The 14,381-nt window shown below is 41.1% G+C and overlaps 1 protein-coding gene across 3 annotated transcripts in view; it reads right to left on the reverse strand.

The window, feature by feature from the left end:
- The window catches only part of invs (inversin), a 31,866-nt gene that overhangs the window by 15,479 nt on the left and 2,006 nt on the right, over nt 1–14,381 (reverse strand). For 2 of the 3 annotated variants that reach the window (XM_041792919.1, XM_041792921.1), the window contains exons 3-7: nt 7,475–7,574; nt 6,349–6,515; nt 1,863–2,036; nt 1,124–1,291; nt 831–1,011 (exon numbers count right to left, since the gene is read on the reverse strand). In XM_041792919.1, coding sequence (XP_041648853.1) covers nt 831–1,011; nt 1,124–1,291; nt 1,863–2,036; nt 6,349–6,515; nt 7,475–7,574 — 790 coding nt within the window. The remainder of the gene's footprint in view (nt 1–830; nt 1,012–1,123; nt 1,292–1,862; nt 2,037–6,348; nt 6,516–7,474; nt 7,575–14,381) is intronic. The other variant, XM_041792920.1, reaches the window with a different exon arrangement.

A 14,381-nucleotide genomic window follows, 5' to 3' on the forward strand; every position in this document is an offset into this window, starting at 1 on the left:
AAATAGCTAGAGTAAATTCAAAATGCAGTATTTAAAAAAATGATTTCATTTATTCTAAGTCTTGGGGATCCCTGGGATTTTTTTATGTAAAATGTGAGACAAGCCTTTATGGTCTTATTTATCAGCAGTGGTTTTGGCCTTGAAACTCTCCAATGATTCACCCAGTCTCCTTCTTATTGTTGAGTCATAGATACTGACCTTTACTAAGTCTTTAGATGTTCTGGGTGTTTTTGTGACCTACTGGATGAGTCATTGATGGGCTCTTGGAGTAATTTTGGTAGGCTGGCCAGTTCTGGGGAGCTTCAAGTTTTCTCCATTTGTGGATAATGGCACTCGCCTTGATTTGTGTAGACGGCTAAGGCCTTTATTGGTTAACAACCTAAACAGCTGCACTGTCTCACAAGTTGACCTGATACCTGATAACTGAAAGAAAAATGTTAGGTTTCAGTGGCAGTTTTTAGACTTTAGCATTGCTAGCTATTTGGCTGAATTGAAACCTGTTAAATTTATTTAAAAGTGCATTACTTTAGTCATTTGAGAGTCTGCTAGCTTAATTGAATTGGGGCATATTTAACCTAGGGGTATGATGAGCAATGAGGAATGCACCAGATGAATCCTTCATTGCCTTGAGATAGGGGAAAGCATTTTTGTCTGCAATTAAGAAAGCCTTTGCAATGGGACATCCTTCAATTTACATCTGTAATGTAATTGGTCTTCAAATGTGAACACTGATAAAGAACAGGGTAAAGATCTCGCAAACTGGGACATGGCTAGAGTGTAGTAATCGTTCAGGCTGCGATAGGTCACACACAGGAAGTGTGTTTACGCACCGAGCAGGGCTGCCCAGTGCAGTGGTGTTCTGAAGAGGTTATCATAAGCTGTCACATTACAGCCCTGGTAAGACGTCAGCACATCCACCACCGCCTCGTTACCATCAGCAACTGCAAAGTGCAGGGGTGTCCGCCCCTCATAGTCCTGCCAGTTTAACAGGGACTCAGTGGGAGCTGCTTCCTATGCACACACATGCACAAGCAAGATCACAAAAAAGACATGCACATTGATGAATGCTGAAGTTTAAGGGTGATTTTTCTTCATATATGTGAGTGAGCACTGAAGTGTGTACCAGTATACAGCGGACGGTCTGAGTGGCACTGGGCTCCTGACTGTGTGCTGCCCAGTGCAGAGGGATCTTGCCCTCACTGTCTGGGATGCCGATGTTGGAGTCGTGCTTAATCAGCAGACGGACATGTTCTGGTCGGTTATAAAATGCTGACCAGTGGAGGGCAGTTTGCTGCACATACATATAAAGAAATAAACATAGATCATGAATAGAGTAGAATCAGTGGGAGCATCTCTGGCTCAAGCTTTTAAGTTTGTAAAAATAAAAACTGAAAAAGGTAACTCCCCTTGTAGTGGTCAGGACATACGAGGGGAACAAGCTGCATTAAAACTAAATATCCAGCTGAGATTGTAGCCCAGATACTGCCTCCAGAACAGCCAATGAGCTATTCTGAGATTTACTGAAACCACTATCATCTGACACGATGATGCATATTGGATTATTACAAAACTAACTGATGTCAGATACACGTCAGCTCCAATAGACAGAGGAGGCTGTGTGTTTGTGGCCTTATCAGCAGAACACAGGACAAAGCCACATATTGTTTAATGGCTTACTGTTGTATGAGTGTGCTTCTCTGTTTTTCATGTGCGTCTGACCTCAAATTCCAGCTGCTTCTGCTTAACCGTCTTCAGTCAGTCTGTTATCTCTGTGTTGGTTATTGGTCAGACATGCAGACCAGCTGGTTTCTGACTGTTGGGAAGACAAACACTCTAATCTGCATGTTTCTGCACTGTGCTACCTTGTTCTTGTCTTGTGTGTCAACCTCTCCAGGGCCAATGTGTTTGACCAGGAGGGCAAGGGCTTTTGGGGAGGGGTGTCGAGTGGCCAGGTGGAGGGGCGTCATCTCTTCGAGATCTTTCTGCAGCCAGTTAGCACGCCTGGAGAGCAGCAGCTTTAGGAAACGGACATTCCCCTGCAATTCAAAACATTGAAATACAGTTAAAGATTCTTGTCAATATTAATCATGACCAATGACACAGATACGCACCCTCCTGCACAACCAACAACCAGTCTTTCAGCAATGTCTGTTTCAGTCCACAGGTAATCAATCTTTTTGCTCTTCTCCTGGCACCCAGAGCCAGCTAAAAGCCTGTCCTATCATCACCATCATCATCTTAAACTTTGGCCCTTTACCTTGTGCTGCAATAGGTGCATTTCTACCAAGCTGCCTGTTTTGGCTAAGCACATTGTGGTATATATTAGGGCTGAATGATTTTAGGAAAATAATCTATATGCAACCCCCCCCCCCAATTATATGTGAGTATTCTTAAAATTCCTCATCTTATATATTTTGCGACAAACAAGCAATAAATACACAATATTTGGTAGATTAAACTAAGGGTGAATGATTCTGAAAAATATCCAATTGTAATTATTTTGACTTAGAGCAAATTTTTGCCTCTATATTAAGTAAAATGCACTGGAAAATTTAAAATATTAAAAGTATTCCCCACTGCAAATAACTACTCTATTGAGAGGATTAAATATTTTACAAAATAACAGAGCTGCAGTAACACTTGCAAATCTGTGGGTCTCCTCAGGCAAGAACAAAGCAGAGAGCCAAACTCATCGCAAGGCAATGCAAACCAAAAAAAAATGTGTCTCACATCAAAAATAACAGCTCCGTTTTTGTTGTGTACAACAGCTGTTCTGGGATGCAATGTGGAATCATTCCCTATTTCTGTGCTACTGTGTAGTTGGAAAAAGTACAAGAGTGATGTACTCAAGTAAAAGTACAGTTACTTTGGTTAAAATTGACTTAAGCAGATCTAAAAGTATTGATTTCAAAATGTACTCAAAAAAGAACGGGTACCCCAAAATACTTAATTGAAATAATGTGAGTAAATATAATTGGTTACTTTCCACCTTTTGGTGCAAATGAGTGCCAGGAAAAGTTATTTAGTTATAAGTTAATCATGTATAAAGGCTGTAGGTGCACATACAGAACATCTATACATTTTATAGGCTTTCTTGTGATGGCAAGTAAATGTCAGTCTTTTACTTAAGAATTCAATTGATCAATCTTTTTTCCTGGATAACAAAGCTGGTTTTCCCATGAAATTCCTTGAGAAATTACCAAATTTTCATGCTGTCTTGGTGAAAAAGGACTAAAATAAAACAGGCATGTCCTTCTGTAATGATGTGCTTTTTAAAACATACAGTCATGGACGAGAGTATTGGCACCCCTGGAATTTTTCCAGAAAATACACCATTTCTCCCAGAAATTGTTGTAATTACAAATATTTTTGGTATACATATGTTCATTTCCTTTACGTGCATTGGAACAACACAAAAAATCCAAAGAAAAAGACAAAATTGACATAATTTTACACAAAACTCAACAAATGGGCCACACAAAATTATTGGCACCCTCAACTTAATATTTGGTTGCACACCCTTGGAAAAAAAATAACTGACACCAATTGCTTCCTGTAACCATCAACAAGCTTCTTACACCTCTCAACTGGAATTCTGGACCACTCTTCTTTTGGAAACTGCTCCAGGTCTCTCAGATTTGAAGGGTGCTTCTTGCAACAGCAATTTTAAAATCTCTTCATAGGTGTTCAATGGGATTTAGATCCGGACTCATGGCTGGCCACTTCAGAACTCTCTAGCGCTTTGTTTCCAACCATTTCTTGATGCTTTTTGAGGTATGTTTGGGGTCATTGTCCTGCTGGAACACCCATGACCTCTGACGCAGACCCAGCTTTGTGACACTAGGTCCTACATTGCAGCCCAAAATCTTTTGATAGTCTCCAGATTTCATGATTCCTTGCACACAGTCAAGGCACCCAGTGCCAGAAGCAGCAAATCAACCCCAAACATCTTTGAACCTCCACCATGTTTGACTCTAGGTACTATGTTCTTTTCTTTGTAGCCCTCATTCTGTTTTCTGTAAACAATAGAATGATGTGCTTTTCCAAAAAGCTCTACCTTAGTCTCATCTGTCCACAAAATGTTCTCCCAGAAGGATTGAGGCTCAGGTACATTTTTGTAAACTCCAGTCTGGCTTTTTTATCTCTCTTTGTCAGCAGTGGGGTTCTCCTGGTCCGAGCTGACACTTTTGCTCCCTGAGTCTGCAGGACAGCCTGAATTTGTGAGGAAGTTGACTGAGGATGTTTATCCACCATTCCAGCTATCCTGCGTTGCATTCTTTTGTCAATTTTTCTCTTCCGTCCATGTCCAGGGTGATTAGCCACAGTTCCATGGTTGTTAACTTCTTGATCATATTACACACAGTGGACAAAGGAATTCCAGGATCTCTGGAGATGGTCTTGTAAACTTGAGATTGTTCATATTTTTCCACAGTTTTACTTCCTAAGTCCTCAGACAATTCTCGGCTCTTCTTTCTCTTCTCTATGCTTTTTGTGACACACACAGGCACACAACACAAAGGTTGAGTCAACTTTTATACATTCTAACTAGCTTTCTAGATGGCCAGCACCTGTTACTGCCACAGGTGAGTTTAAATGAGCATCACATGCTTGAAGTAAAATGATTTACCCACAGTTTTAAAAGGGTGCCAATAATTTTGTCTGGCCCATTTGTTGAGTATGGTGTAAAATTATGTCAATTTTGGCTTTTCTTTGGATTTTTTTGTGTTGTTCCAATGCACATAAAGGCAATGAACACATGTATAATTAATAATTATAATTGCAACAATTTCTGGGAGAAATGGTGTATTTTCTGGAAAAATTCCAGGGGTGCCAATACTTTCGTCCATGACTGTAATTATTTTGTTCCATCTCTTATGGTCCTACTGTAACATTTTTCCTTAAATACATTTAAGTGGTTGAACCACTGACAAAGAGCAGAACAGCTCTGCCTCAAAAATGTGTTAAACTGGTATTTTGACACACATTTCAGGTCAAAGAAGTATTGCACCCTCTGCGATTTGAAAATTGCAGTAGGACATAATGCAATTAAAGCTAAATTTTGATTACTTGCCCAGCCCTGGTTCATATTCTCTATTCTTGCTTTCATTCCCAAAGCCAGACCTCTTAGTCGTTGGGGGTATAGGCCAGTCTAGTTCCATACTTCAGGGTGCCAAAAGAATAGAACCACACAGTTTAGTTTTTTTGGTACCTTTCCTAACTTTTCTAGTTAAGCTTATCAAACCAAATAAAACTGGACCGGGCTGATTGGTAAACACACACCAAATGTGATGTTTAGTGCAACATCAGTCACCATAATAACCCAGAGATAACATGCAAACGTGTGAGTGTTTTTGTATATTTGCTATCCTGTGACCACAAAGCCACAGTCTGACAGATCTATCTGGTGTGTGAGCATGCATCAGGCTGTGAGTGTGTGGATATGTGTGTGTGTGTGCTCCCGTCCTCCCTATTCTCAGTCCAATTAGATCTGTAATCCCTGGCCTCTCTGCCTGTCTCAGCCGTTTATTGATCAGATGTCAAAGAGACAGGGCTTCCCATCACTAGCATCCCCTAACACACACAGGAGCACACACACTCACAAACACACACCCTCCCTATCTTTAATACAGGCCCCAATAACATAACACTCCCCCTTTTCCTTAAATGATATGATCATTGTGTATCAGTAGACTCTCATGGAAGAAGGCAGCAACAAAAAAACAAGTTCTTAAGAAATATAAAAGTTCCACATCTGCCTGTCCCCTTGCTAGACAAAACACACCACACTGTCCAGAGATGTTTTAATCATTATCATCATCTCTTCTGACTTCTTTGTCTTGGCAGATGTGGAAAGAACATCAAGAACCTCATCTTAAATCCTTATCTGGGCTAAACTGTGGTGAAATATTCCCCATGCAGAGTAAATCTTTGGTACAATGTGAGTACGTCTAACTCAGTTACATGGACAGTGAGGCTTGATTTATGGCTCCAACCCCTTATGGCCTTAGGCAACAAGTGCAGCCACTAGGGGGCACTGGCTTCCTACTGGAGCTGATTGACACAAAGTTTGAGTCTCTTCCATTAAACCTCATATTCATCTCTCATGTATGATTTTTGATCAGAGGCTCTCCTATTATTTTAAGCTGTGAGGTCTTAGTTATCTTTCTTTTCATTAGTTGTTTTTCTTTCTTTTACATGTCCTCTTGTTCAATTAATATATTTTTGTTGTATTTACTAAGTTTTCTATGTTTTGCAAAGCAATTTGTAACTCAGTTTTGAATAGTGCAATACAAATAAATACAGTATAATTATCACTATTCTAACTACTGTGTAAGACTGTGTCCACACCTTCTGTGCAGCAAGGTGCAGAGCCGTACGCTGACTGTGGTCCGTCTTGTTAACCGAAGCTCCGGCCTTCAACAGAATCTCTGCACAATCCAGGCGGTCAGCCAGCACACAGTACATCAAAGGGGTCCGACCAAACTGGTCTTCACAGTCCCGCAAAGAAGGATCTGCTAAATACACACATATACAGACCAAAAAAGGAGCAGGGGAGGGTTTGAGAAAGAGAAGAAGGTAGAGGAATATTTGAAACAATTAATCTTTTTTAGATCAACATAAAACAGGAAGTGGGATTATGCAGATTATGGTGAAATATGTTTTTCACACCTTTCTTACATTTTAAAGGCAGCTTTTTAAATTTGGAATCAACGCTTTCCCACTTTAGTTTTATTGTCAATTCTATCCCCACTCTTCTTAACAAGTCTGTGGTACTTGTGGTAGGATTTTCAGAACTACATGTGGCTTACACTAACAATAAAATAATACAATAACGATGTGATAACAAATATATGGCAAGACAATCATATGATATTACATCATGATATCTGAGAAGCCGAATGATTAAAATGCTGCTAAAAGGATAAAGTGCTAAACTGATGTTTTTATTCACTGCAATTTCATGTCAGTTTCACCACTCTCTTCATTGTATCCCAATGTATCTTATTCACTTTTTAACAGTGCATTCAGGAAGTATTCTTATTAATCTGCAGTCAGTACCCCATCATGACAAAGTGAAGACATAATTTTAGAAATTTTGCAAATTTATCTAAAGATTAACAAGGCTAAATATCCTTAATAATTTCTGAACTTTTTCAAAACGGTGAATCCAGCTTCTGTGCTGCTGAGGAATGACTATTTTTCAGGTGCAAAACTCAACCAGCTCCAGGGCTGGCCCTGCAGTCAGAAAGTAATGTAGATGGGGGAATTACAGGACATTTTATAAATATAAACTATTAAAACAATGCATTAATACATCTTGATGAAAGCCAAAAACCGTGTCTGGGATGTTTTAAGACCTAGTAGTTAAAAAACACAATGCCACACTCTGGATTTCAGCAAAGCCTGCCTACTCGACCTATGCTAATGTGGTGAATAAACCTTTGATATGTTTAAAAGCTTACGTGTTACATACCCGTGATGAGTTTGAGAAGGGCGCTCCTATCTCCATTGACAGCTGCAGCATGGACCTGCGAGCCCAAGGAGGTGGGTCCTGGGCCAGACGTGGCTGAGGCCTGCAACATAAACAGATAGAAGGTCAAAACCTGCAGCAACATTCAGACACAGCCGGCCCACTTATCAAGAGTTTCATACAGTGACATTCAGCCAAGTCTAGACAGTTTCCTTTACCCTAATTTAGCTCCAAGCACACCCAACAACTCACACAGCAGCACTTACACAGTTAATGCATAAATCCATGAAATATGCCTTATTTAGTCATGTTTAAATCCCTGCTACTGATGAAATAAGTTCATCTAAGTATTTCATAATGACTTTAAGTCACCCTAAATGGAACACAAATGGACAAAAAGTTAATTAACCTGCTTTTTCATAGATATATATATATATAAAATATGCTATTTACACTTTTTACTCCTCAACCTAAGGCAGTTTCCTTTTTTTGGGTCATAATGAACCAATAAAAGTCAATGAGGACAAAGAAAGAGTTTGAAAAACACCTGAAGCTCTGTCAGCATTCAACCTCACAACAAATCAGATATTTGTTTAATAGTGTGTGCTGTCAGAAAAGACAGTGTGTTCACGCTTGAATGTGCACTTGCGATTTTGTGTGTATTTTCTCCCACTAAGGGGGCTAAATCTCTTCCTGGCCCCACTTAACCAGAGCCCAGCGAAAGCTGGGTAATCTGCAGACAGGAAGCAGCTGGGGAGGAGGGAGACCCTGTGTGAGCGGTGTAAGAGGGGGGTCTCTCTTCATGTCTTATTCATGTCTCATTAATACTGCAGCATGCCTTGCTGTGTGTGTGTACGTTCATAAGCGTGGGTGCATGTGTGTAGGGGTTTTAGAGATGTGGAACAAGCCCTGCGGGGCACAACACAGAAATCAATTATTGCCCCTAAACACATAAACGCTGGAGGCACAAACTTATGCCACAATCTGAGACTTCTCCAAGACATTTTCATTAACTATCACATGAACTGATCCGATCATGAAGCTTGTTTAATAAAGAGGTTTATACTATACGGCTTATATTGGCATAGAATATAATGCAGAATAACATGCTGATTACATCTGAGTCATGAGAACTTCTAAAATGTTACAAAAAGTACCCTGAATGATCTAAAGGGCGAAAAGACTCTAGTGTCCTCTATCAACCCCCTGCCATCACCTCATAAACAGTGCTCCTGTAGACACTGCGTGCAGCATGGCAATTACCCATCATGCTTGCTGCTTTCTCACGCTCTGCCAAGTACTGTCGGAGACTTAATATAGTAGTTAGTTAATACATTTATTGCAAAGTAGGTCTATGTGTGCTTAAAAGAGGCAGGAGGGATGCCACACTTAAAGGTGTGTGATCGCGTAACATTGTTTGTGTGTTTGTGTTTGGCACATGTGTCATGTCATGGGAAGTGATTTTCCGTGAGAGGGAGGTTTTACAGGGGTTTTACCAAAATCAACCACAAGCATCTCCAATTTACGATGATTACTGAGTCAGAAATGCACACGCACGAGGATGTGCTAATATCTAACATATGCACAGATGCCATCGCTGCACTTAAAGGAAGGTACCTAATATGACTCTGACTTAAAAGATATAATATGTAGAAATTATACTCCGAAATTTCATCAACCAAATGAAAAATTACAACTCCTACGTATTTATTAGCTGAGTACTAACATTACCTCAATTTTTCCAATGGTTTTCAAAGCCAGTTTTTTTGTAGTTGTAGACATGTCTCGAGAGTCCCTTTGACAGCCATGGAATGTTTATCGTTGCCATGGAAACATTGGATTTTAGATGAAAGACTGCTACACAAGGATGTGTAAACTACTGCTGGAAGCTACTGTTCTGTTGCTGTACCTCACTACTGTTTTGTTCTGATTACTTCTTATGGGCCATTATTATGTGTGTAGCAACCACAGGGGTATTACACTTGTCTTGGTGCCTGGTAAGGTCCTTGCACTGATATTGCCAAACAGGATCCATGATCTGGTGCTTTAACACCAGCAGCTTAGACAGACGGGAATTACACTTAAGAGGTCTATGGTAGACCCCATCCTGGCATTTGGGGTCCGGCTTTTGACCCAGTGAGCAGGGATGCCCTTTGGAGGATTCTGGAGCTCTGTGAGGTCCCATATTTGCTCATCCGGCTGATATCTGCCCTATTTTCTGGTTAAGTGTAGTGGCTCCACCTCTGACTTCTTCCTAGTTGATTCAAAGGCAGTGATGCAGAAGAGCACTTGTATGGGCTGGATTATAGGGGTGGACTGTCGAGCGTAATATGTTGATATCCCGATCACTGATCTGGACTTTGCTGATGATGCTGTGATCCTTGAGACTATAGATGTCCTTGTGGGGGTTCTTAAATAGCTGAGTGAGGAGGCTAAAGCATCAGGAATGTGTGTCTCCTGGGCCAAAACAAAGATCCAGGCAGCTGGGGGGACCTTGGATGCTGCCATCAAATCTGTATCTGTGAATTGTAAAAGTGTTGAAGTTGTAGAGCAGTTTACCTTTCTCGGCAGCATAATCCATTGATCCACTGAGAGTGAGGCTGAGATCCACCACAGACTTGGGCTCGTGATTTTGGTGATGGGTTTGCTGAGCAAGATGGTATGGCACTCCTGGTATCTTAGTATATGGACGAAAGTCAGTCTTGTTAGGCCTGGACCTTGAATGATGGCCAGAGGTGCCAGCTAGAGTCCTTCGAGATGACTTCTCTACAGCACATTTTTGGGTATTGTCGGCAAGACCGTGTGTCTAACGCTGATCTGCTCAAGAGACGGGGATAGTAATGGTCAGCTTCTATGGGCACAGGCACTTCCCCAGGCCTGATCCAGCTCACCACACACTGGGTGGCCAGGACCCGGTGGGCTGGCCCAGACATTGTGAGCAGCCACGGGTAGGAATCAGACTCAGTTAAGTGCATGCTGTCAGGAGGATTTTTGTTAGAGATTTTTTACAGCAAAGATTTGTGGAATGAGTTTAAAACTGCAAAAACTGCAGAAAAATAACATTAAGGATAAATTGAACCTCTTTGTCAACCAGGTGCTCCAAAACTGACATAAACTGAATGTATCTTACTTGAGCCTTAATATCCTCTTACAAAAATAACTACAACAGTCAGAGATTTACAGAAGTTCAAACTTCTCTTTTCTTTTTTAAAATTAGAACATTTTTATTTTTGGGGGGGTTTGAGTCAATATGAAAGCCTCAAGCTACTGCAGTAAAAAAATAATAACATGAATCGATTTATTAATAACCTTAGTGGCAGAATAAAAAGATCTGAATTTGGTTGAACAACTGATATGAGGCACAAAAGTCAATATCTGAATCTTTGTGAGGGACATTCACACTGCCAAGAGCAGGCAATTAGAGTTTCATGACTGTTGGAGTGTTTTGGAAACACCTACGGTGCACCCAAATTTGGCTAAAAAGGTTTTTGCGATGCGGTGTCTGCGACCAAACAAAGGAGGGTGTAAAAACAACGCCAGGTCCTGTTGAGAGGGTCGGATTGCTCTCATTTAGCCATTCATATGCCTTCCTCAGGGAGTGCTCCACTTGTTAATATGAAGACAATAACTCAGAGTAAACTATTGATCTCAGGCTGAGGTCCAGACCAAGGGATTGTGCATCTGTATCAGTATTGATTCATGCTGATGCTGACATTATTTAGTCTTTATTCATATTTGGTCTCATATAACCGAAGCCAGTGTAACAAAGAATCCAGACACTGCCATGAAACCTTTCAGCAACACGACAGGAGTTCGGAGTTCATACACACCTCTGCCTCTCTCTCACACCTACACACACAAATACACACAAACATACAGTCTTGTGCTTTAACCCATACTTCAACTGATGCTACTGAGACAAACAAGCACAGAGACGCGGGAGTCAAAGTGTGTAAAGTATGTTGTCTGCATATCCCTAGCTGTCTGTCACTGTGAAGGCGTCTGCTTTTGATGGAGGACACAGCCAGTGCATGCTGGGTAAGCAGTGGGGAACAGGGTCTATGCCTGTGGCCTTTATTTCAGTTCTAGACAGTGTACACAAAACACACAAACACAAATATACTTTTTATAAAGTTATAGCAGAGTGTGGAAGCATGGGGAGATTACAGATGCCAACACCATCCACATGCTTCTATGTGTGTCTATGAGTGTGTGTTTCTAAGTCTCAGCTAGAAGAAAGAGGCTGCAGGGATCAGTCCCTGGGTTTTGACTGACAGGTAAAGAGGTGGGAGGAAGGATAATATGAGCCCACAGGGAAGCCCAATCTGTAAAGCCCTATTTCTGGGGGACTTCCTGGTTCCCCAAGGACCAATGAGCTGGCTCCTTATACTGGGGGCCCAGCCCTGGGGCACAGCAGGGCCAATCAGCAGGGGGGTAGAAGGCTGAGTGACACATAGATCTGCTAATTTACATCATTACCACAATGCATCCCGACAAATGAGCCCCCAGGGTGTGAGCCAATCACCTGGGAGAGTAATGCAATTAGGCGGGACCTCAGCTGTCAATCTCACAGCCGTGGGGGTCAGGTAGCGATGCCTGTGGCTTAAACACCCCTGCCTGCTGCCTGACGTTCACACAAACTCTCTATACATGCATGCACATACATTTATACACATATTGCATGGATATACTGCATGTAGAAGTGCGTGCAAGGAGAGGGGACTCGGTGGAGGCTGGGTTTTTATCTTTCTCCTGGGGGTGGAGGGTAGGAGAGAGTCAGAGAGGAGGTGGTGTGTGACTGCTTCAGGGACTCAGAGATTGACTCGTGTCCTCTGAGGAGTCACACCTGAGCTTAATTGTGTGCATACTGGCATACAATCTACATGTGTTTATTTGTGTTTACATTTGCCCCTCTGTATTGGACCACAGGGGCACAGTGTTGTTTATGTTCAGAGTTGGAGGTGTGTGTGGGGACAATGACAACAAATAGGGCAGAGCCTATGTGCATAACAGCCCTAGATTTGAGTGGCATGTCAGTATGTGCTGCTAATAATGAGGCTTATCTTAGTCTCATTGGGTGCAGTGATATCACACTGGAGCACTCCACTGAGTTGATAATTTCTGCCCAGTATGCTGCTAATGTTTGTGTATGTGGTCAGTGCTGCAGCTGGCAGCACTGCTGATGTTTCATCAGATGCACTAAAAACACTTCTGTGCCCTTCTTCACCAAAAGAGCGAAACATTTTGTAAAGAATATCCTGAAAACAAATTAATGTGTGTTCCTTTGTGTCTGTGTGCGGTTCAGGCCTTTCTTGAGCCACTGAGTTAGTGCAGCTGTGTGTTTTGTGTCATGCCATTATATCACTAATGAGCCGCCCTCAGGAGGGAAGAGAGGGGAGGGCACCAAGGCAAGGCCAACAGAAAAAGACGAGATGAAGAAAAAAAGAGAAAGAATTGGAGGGTAGAGGATGAGAAACGGGGTGAGAGAGACAGTAACCAGCTCGGGGACTTTTTCCTCTCATCCCCTCCGTATCCTTTTTCCCAACACCTCTGAGTCTAATTGGACTAAAACTGTGATCTAATTAAATGTCCAATTAAAGTGCAGAGAGCAATATGCCCACCGGCAAATCACAGTATAGGGACATAATCAGCTGGAAAAACAAACATAAAAATCAATGGCTGCAATTGGAAATGAAGAAAGATGGAGTAAACAGAAAAAGAGGGAGACAGTAAAAAAAGAAGAAGCATTGAGTGATGAATCAGGTTACAGGGATTGCATGTAGCATTACAGATAGCTGTGCATTACAAGGTTTATATTGTCCCGTCGCTGACACATATAACCTATCATGCATAAAGGAAAAACTGGCTCATAATAGAGTTAAAGTCCTTGTAACATGAAACCTCTCTTAATGACTGAAGCTCTAAAGAAGACATCATTTTTGAAGCTTACTTCTTTGGCAACATTTGCTTTCTACTTTCTTTTCTTTCTACTCTTACTTTCTGTTTTCAATATTCATTTTAATACAGCACACCAGATTGTAATTTATGATTACTTTCTCTCTTAGTTTGTTCAACTACAACAAAAATGATGATAGATCAATAGTCCTTATTAGACAAGAGCCAATATTTGCTGGTGATGGCTTCTCAAATATCAACGAGCTTGTTTTTCTTGGCCTCATAATACTGTTTACTGAATTAGTTAAGATTTTAGATAATGCATTTGATATGAAGTCATTCAGTTTGGCTCTGGTTTGTTGGAAAACAGCATCAGAACCTTATGAAATTATAATTATACAACATAAAGACAAACTGGGACTTTACAATTAACATTTAAGTGTTTACACATCTGTTTCTGTCTCGTTTACTGAGATAACACTGTTAGTCTTTTAAAGACACATAAATGTGGGAAATATATAACACATATTATTAGGACAACTTAAACTTAGGAACAGTGATACATATGCAGTGTGCAGTATGCTATACCATTGTGGTAAAAATGGAAAATATGTGAAAGACATAATTTGTTTCTTGAGTAAGTTATTCAAGAAAGAAATGGCTTTCGTGTGTTATTTTTACAAACTCAAAGTGGGCTTTCATGTGTTTTGCACTGAGGAGAGACAACAATCCTGTCTCTGAGCTCTGGACTCTTCCAAGAGCTGGTCACCTAGACACACTGAGCAGATGGGGAAGAAAGACCTTAGTAAGAGAGGTGGCCGAGACCCTGGTGGTCACTCTGACTGAGTTCCAGAGATTCTGTGTGCGTGAAGTTCCAGAAGCACAACCATCACTGAAGCCCTTCACTGATCTGGGCTTTATGGCAGAATGGCTAGATGTAAGCATCTCCTCAATACAAAACACATGAAAGCCTACTTGGAGTTTGCAAAAAACTCCATGTGAGAGCCAATGATTC

Source organism: Cheilinus undulatus, linkage group 8 (genome assembly GCF_018320785.1).
Source record: "Cheilinus undulatus linkage group 8, ASM1832078v1, whole genome shotgun sequence".
Classification (NCBI taxonomy): domain Eukaryota; kingdom Metazoa; phylum Chordata; class Actinopteri; order Labriformes; family Labridae; genus Cheilinus; species Cheilinus undulatus.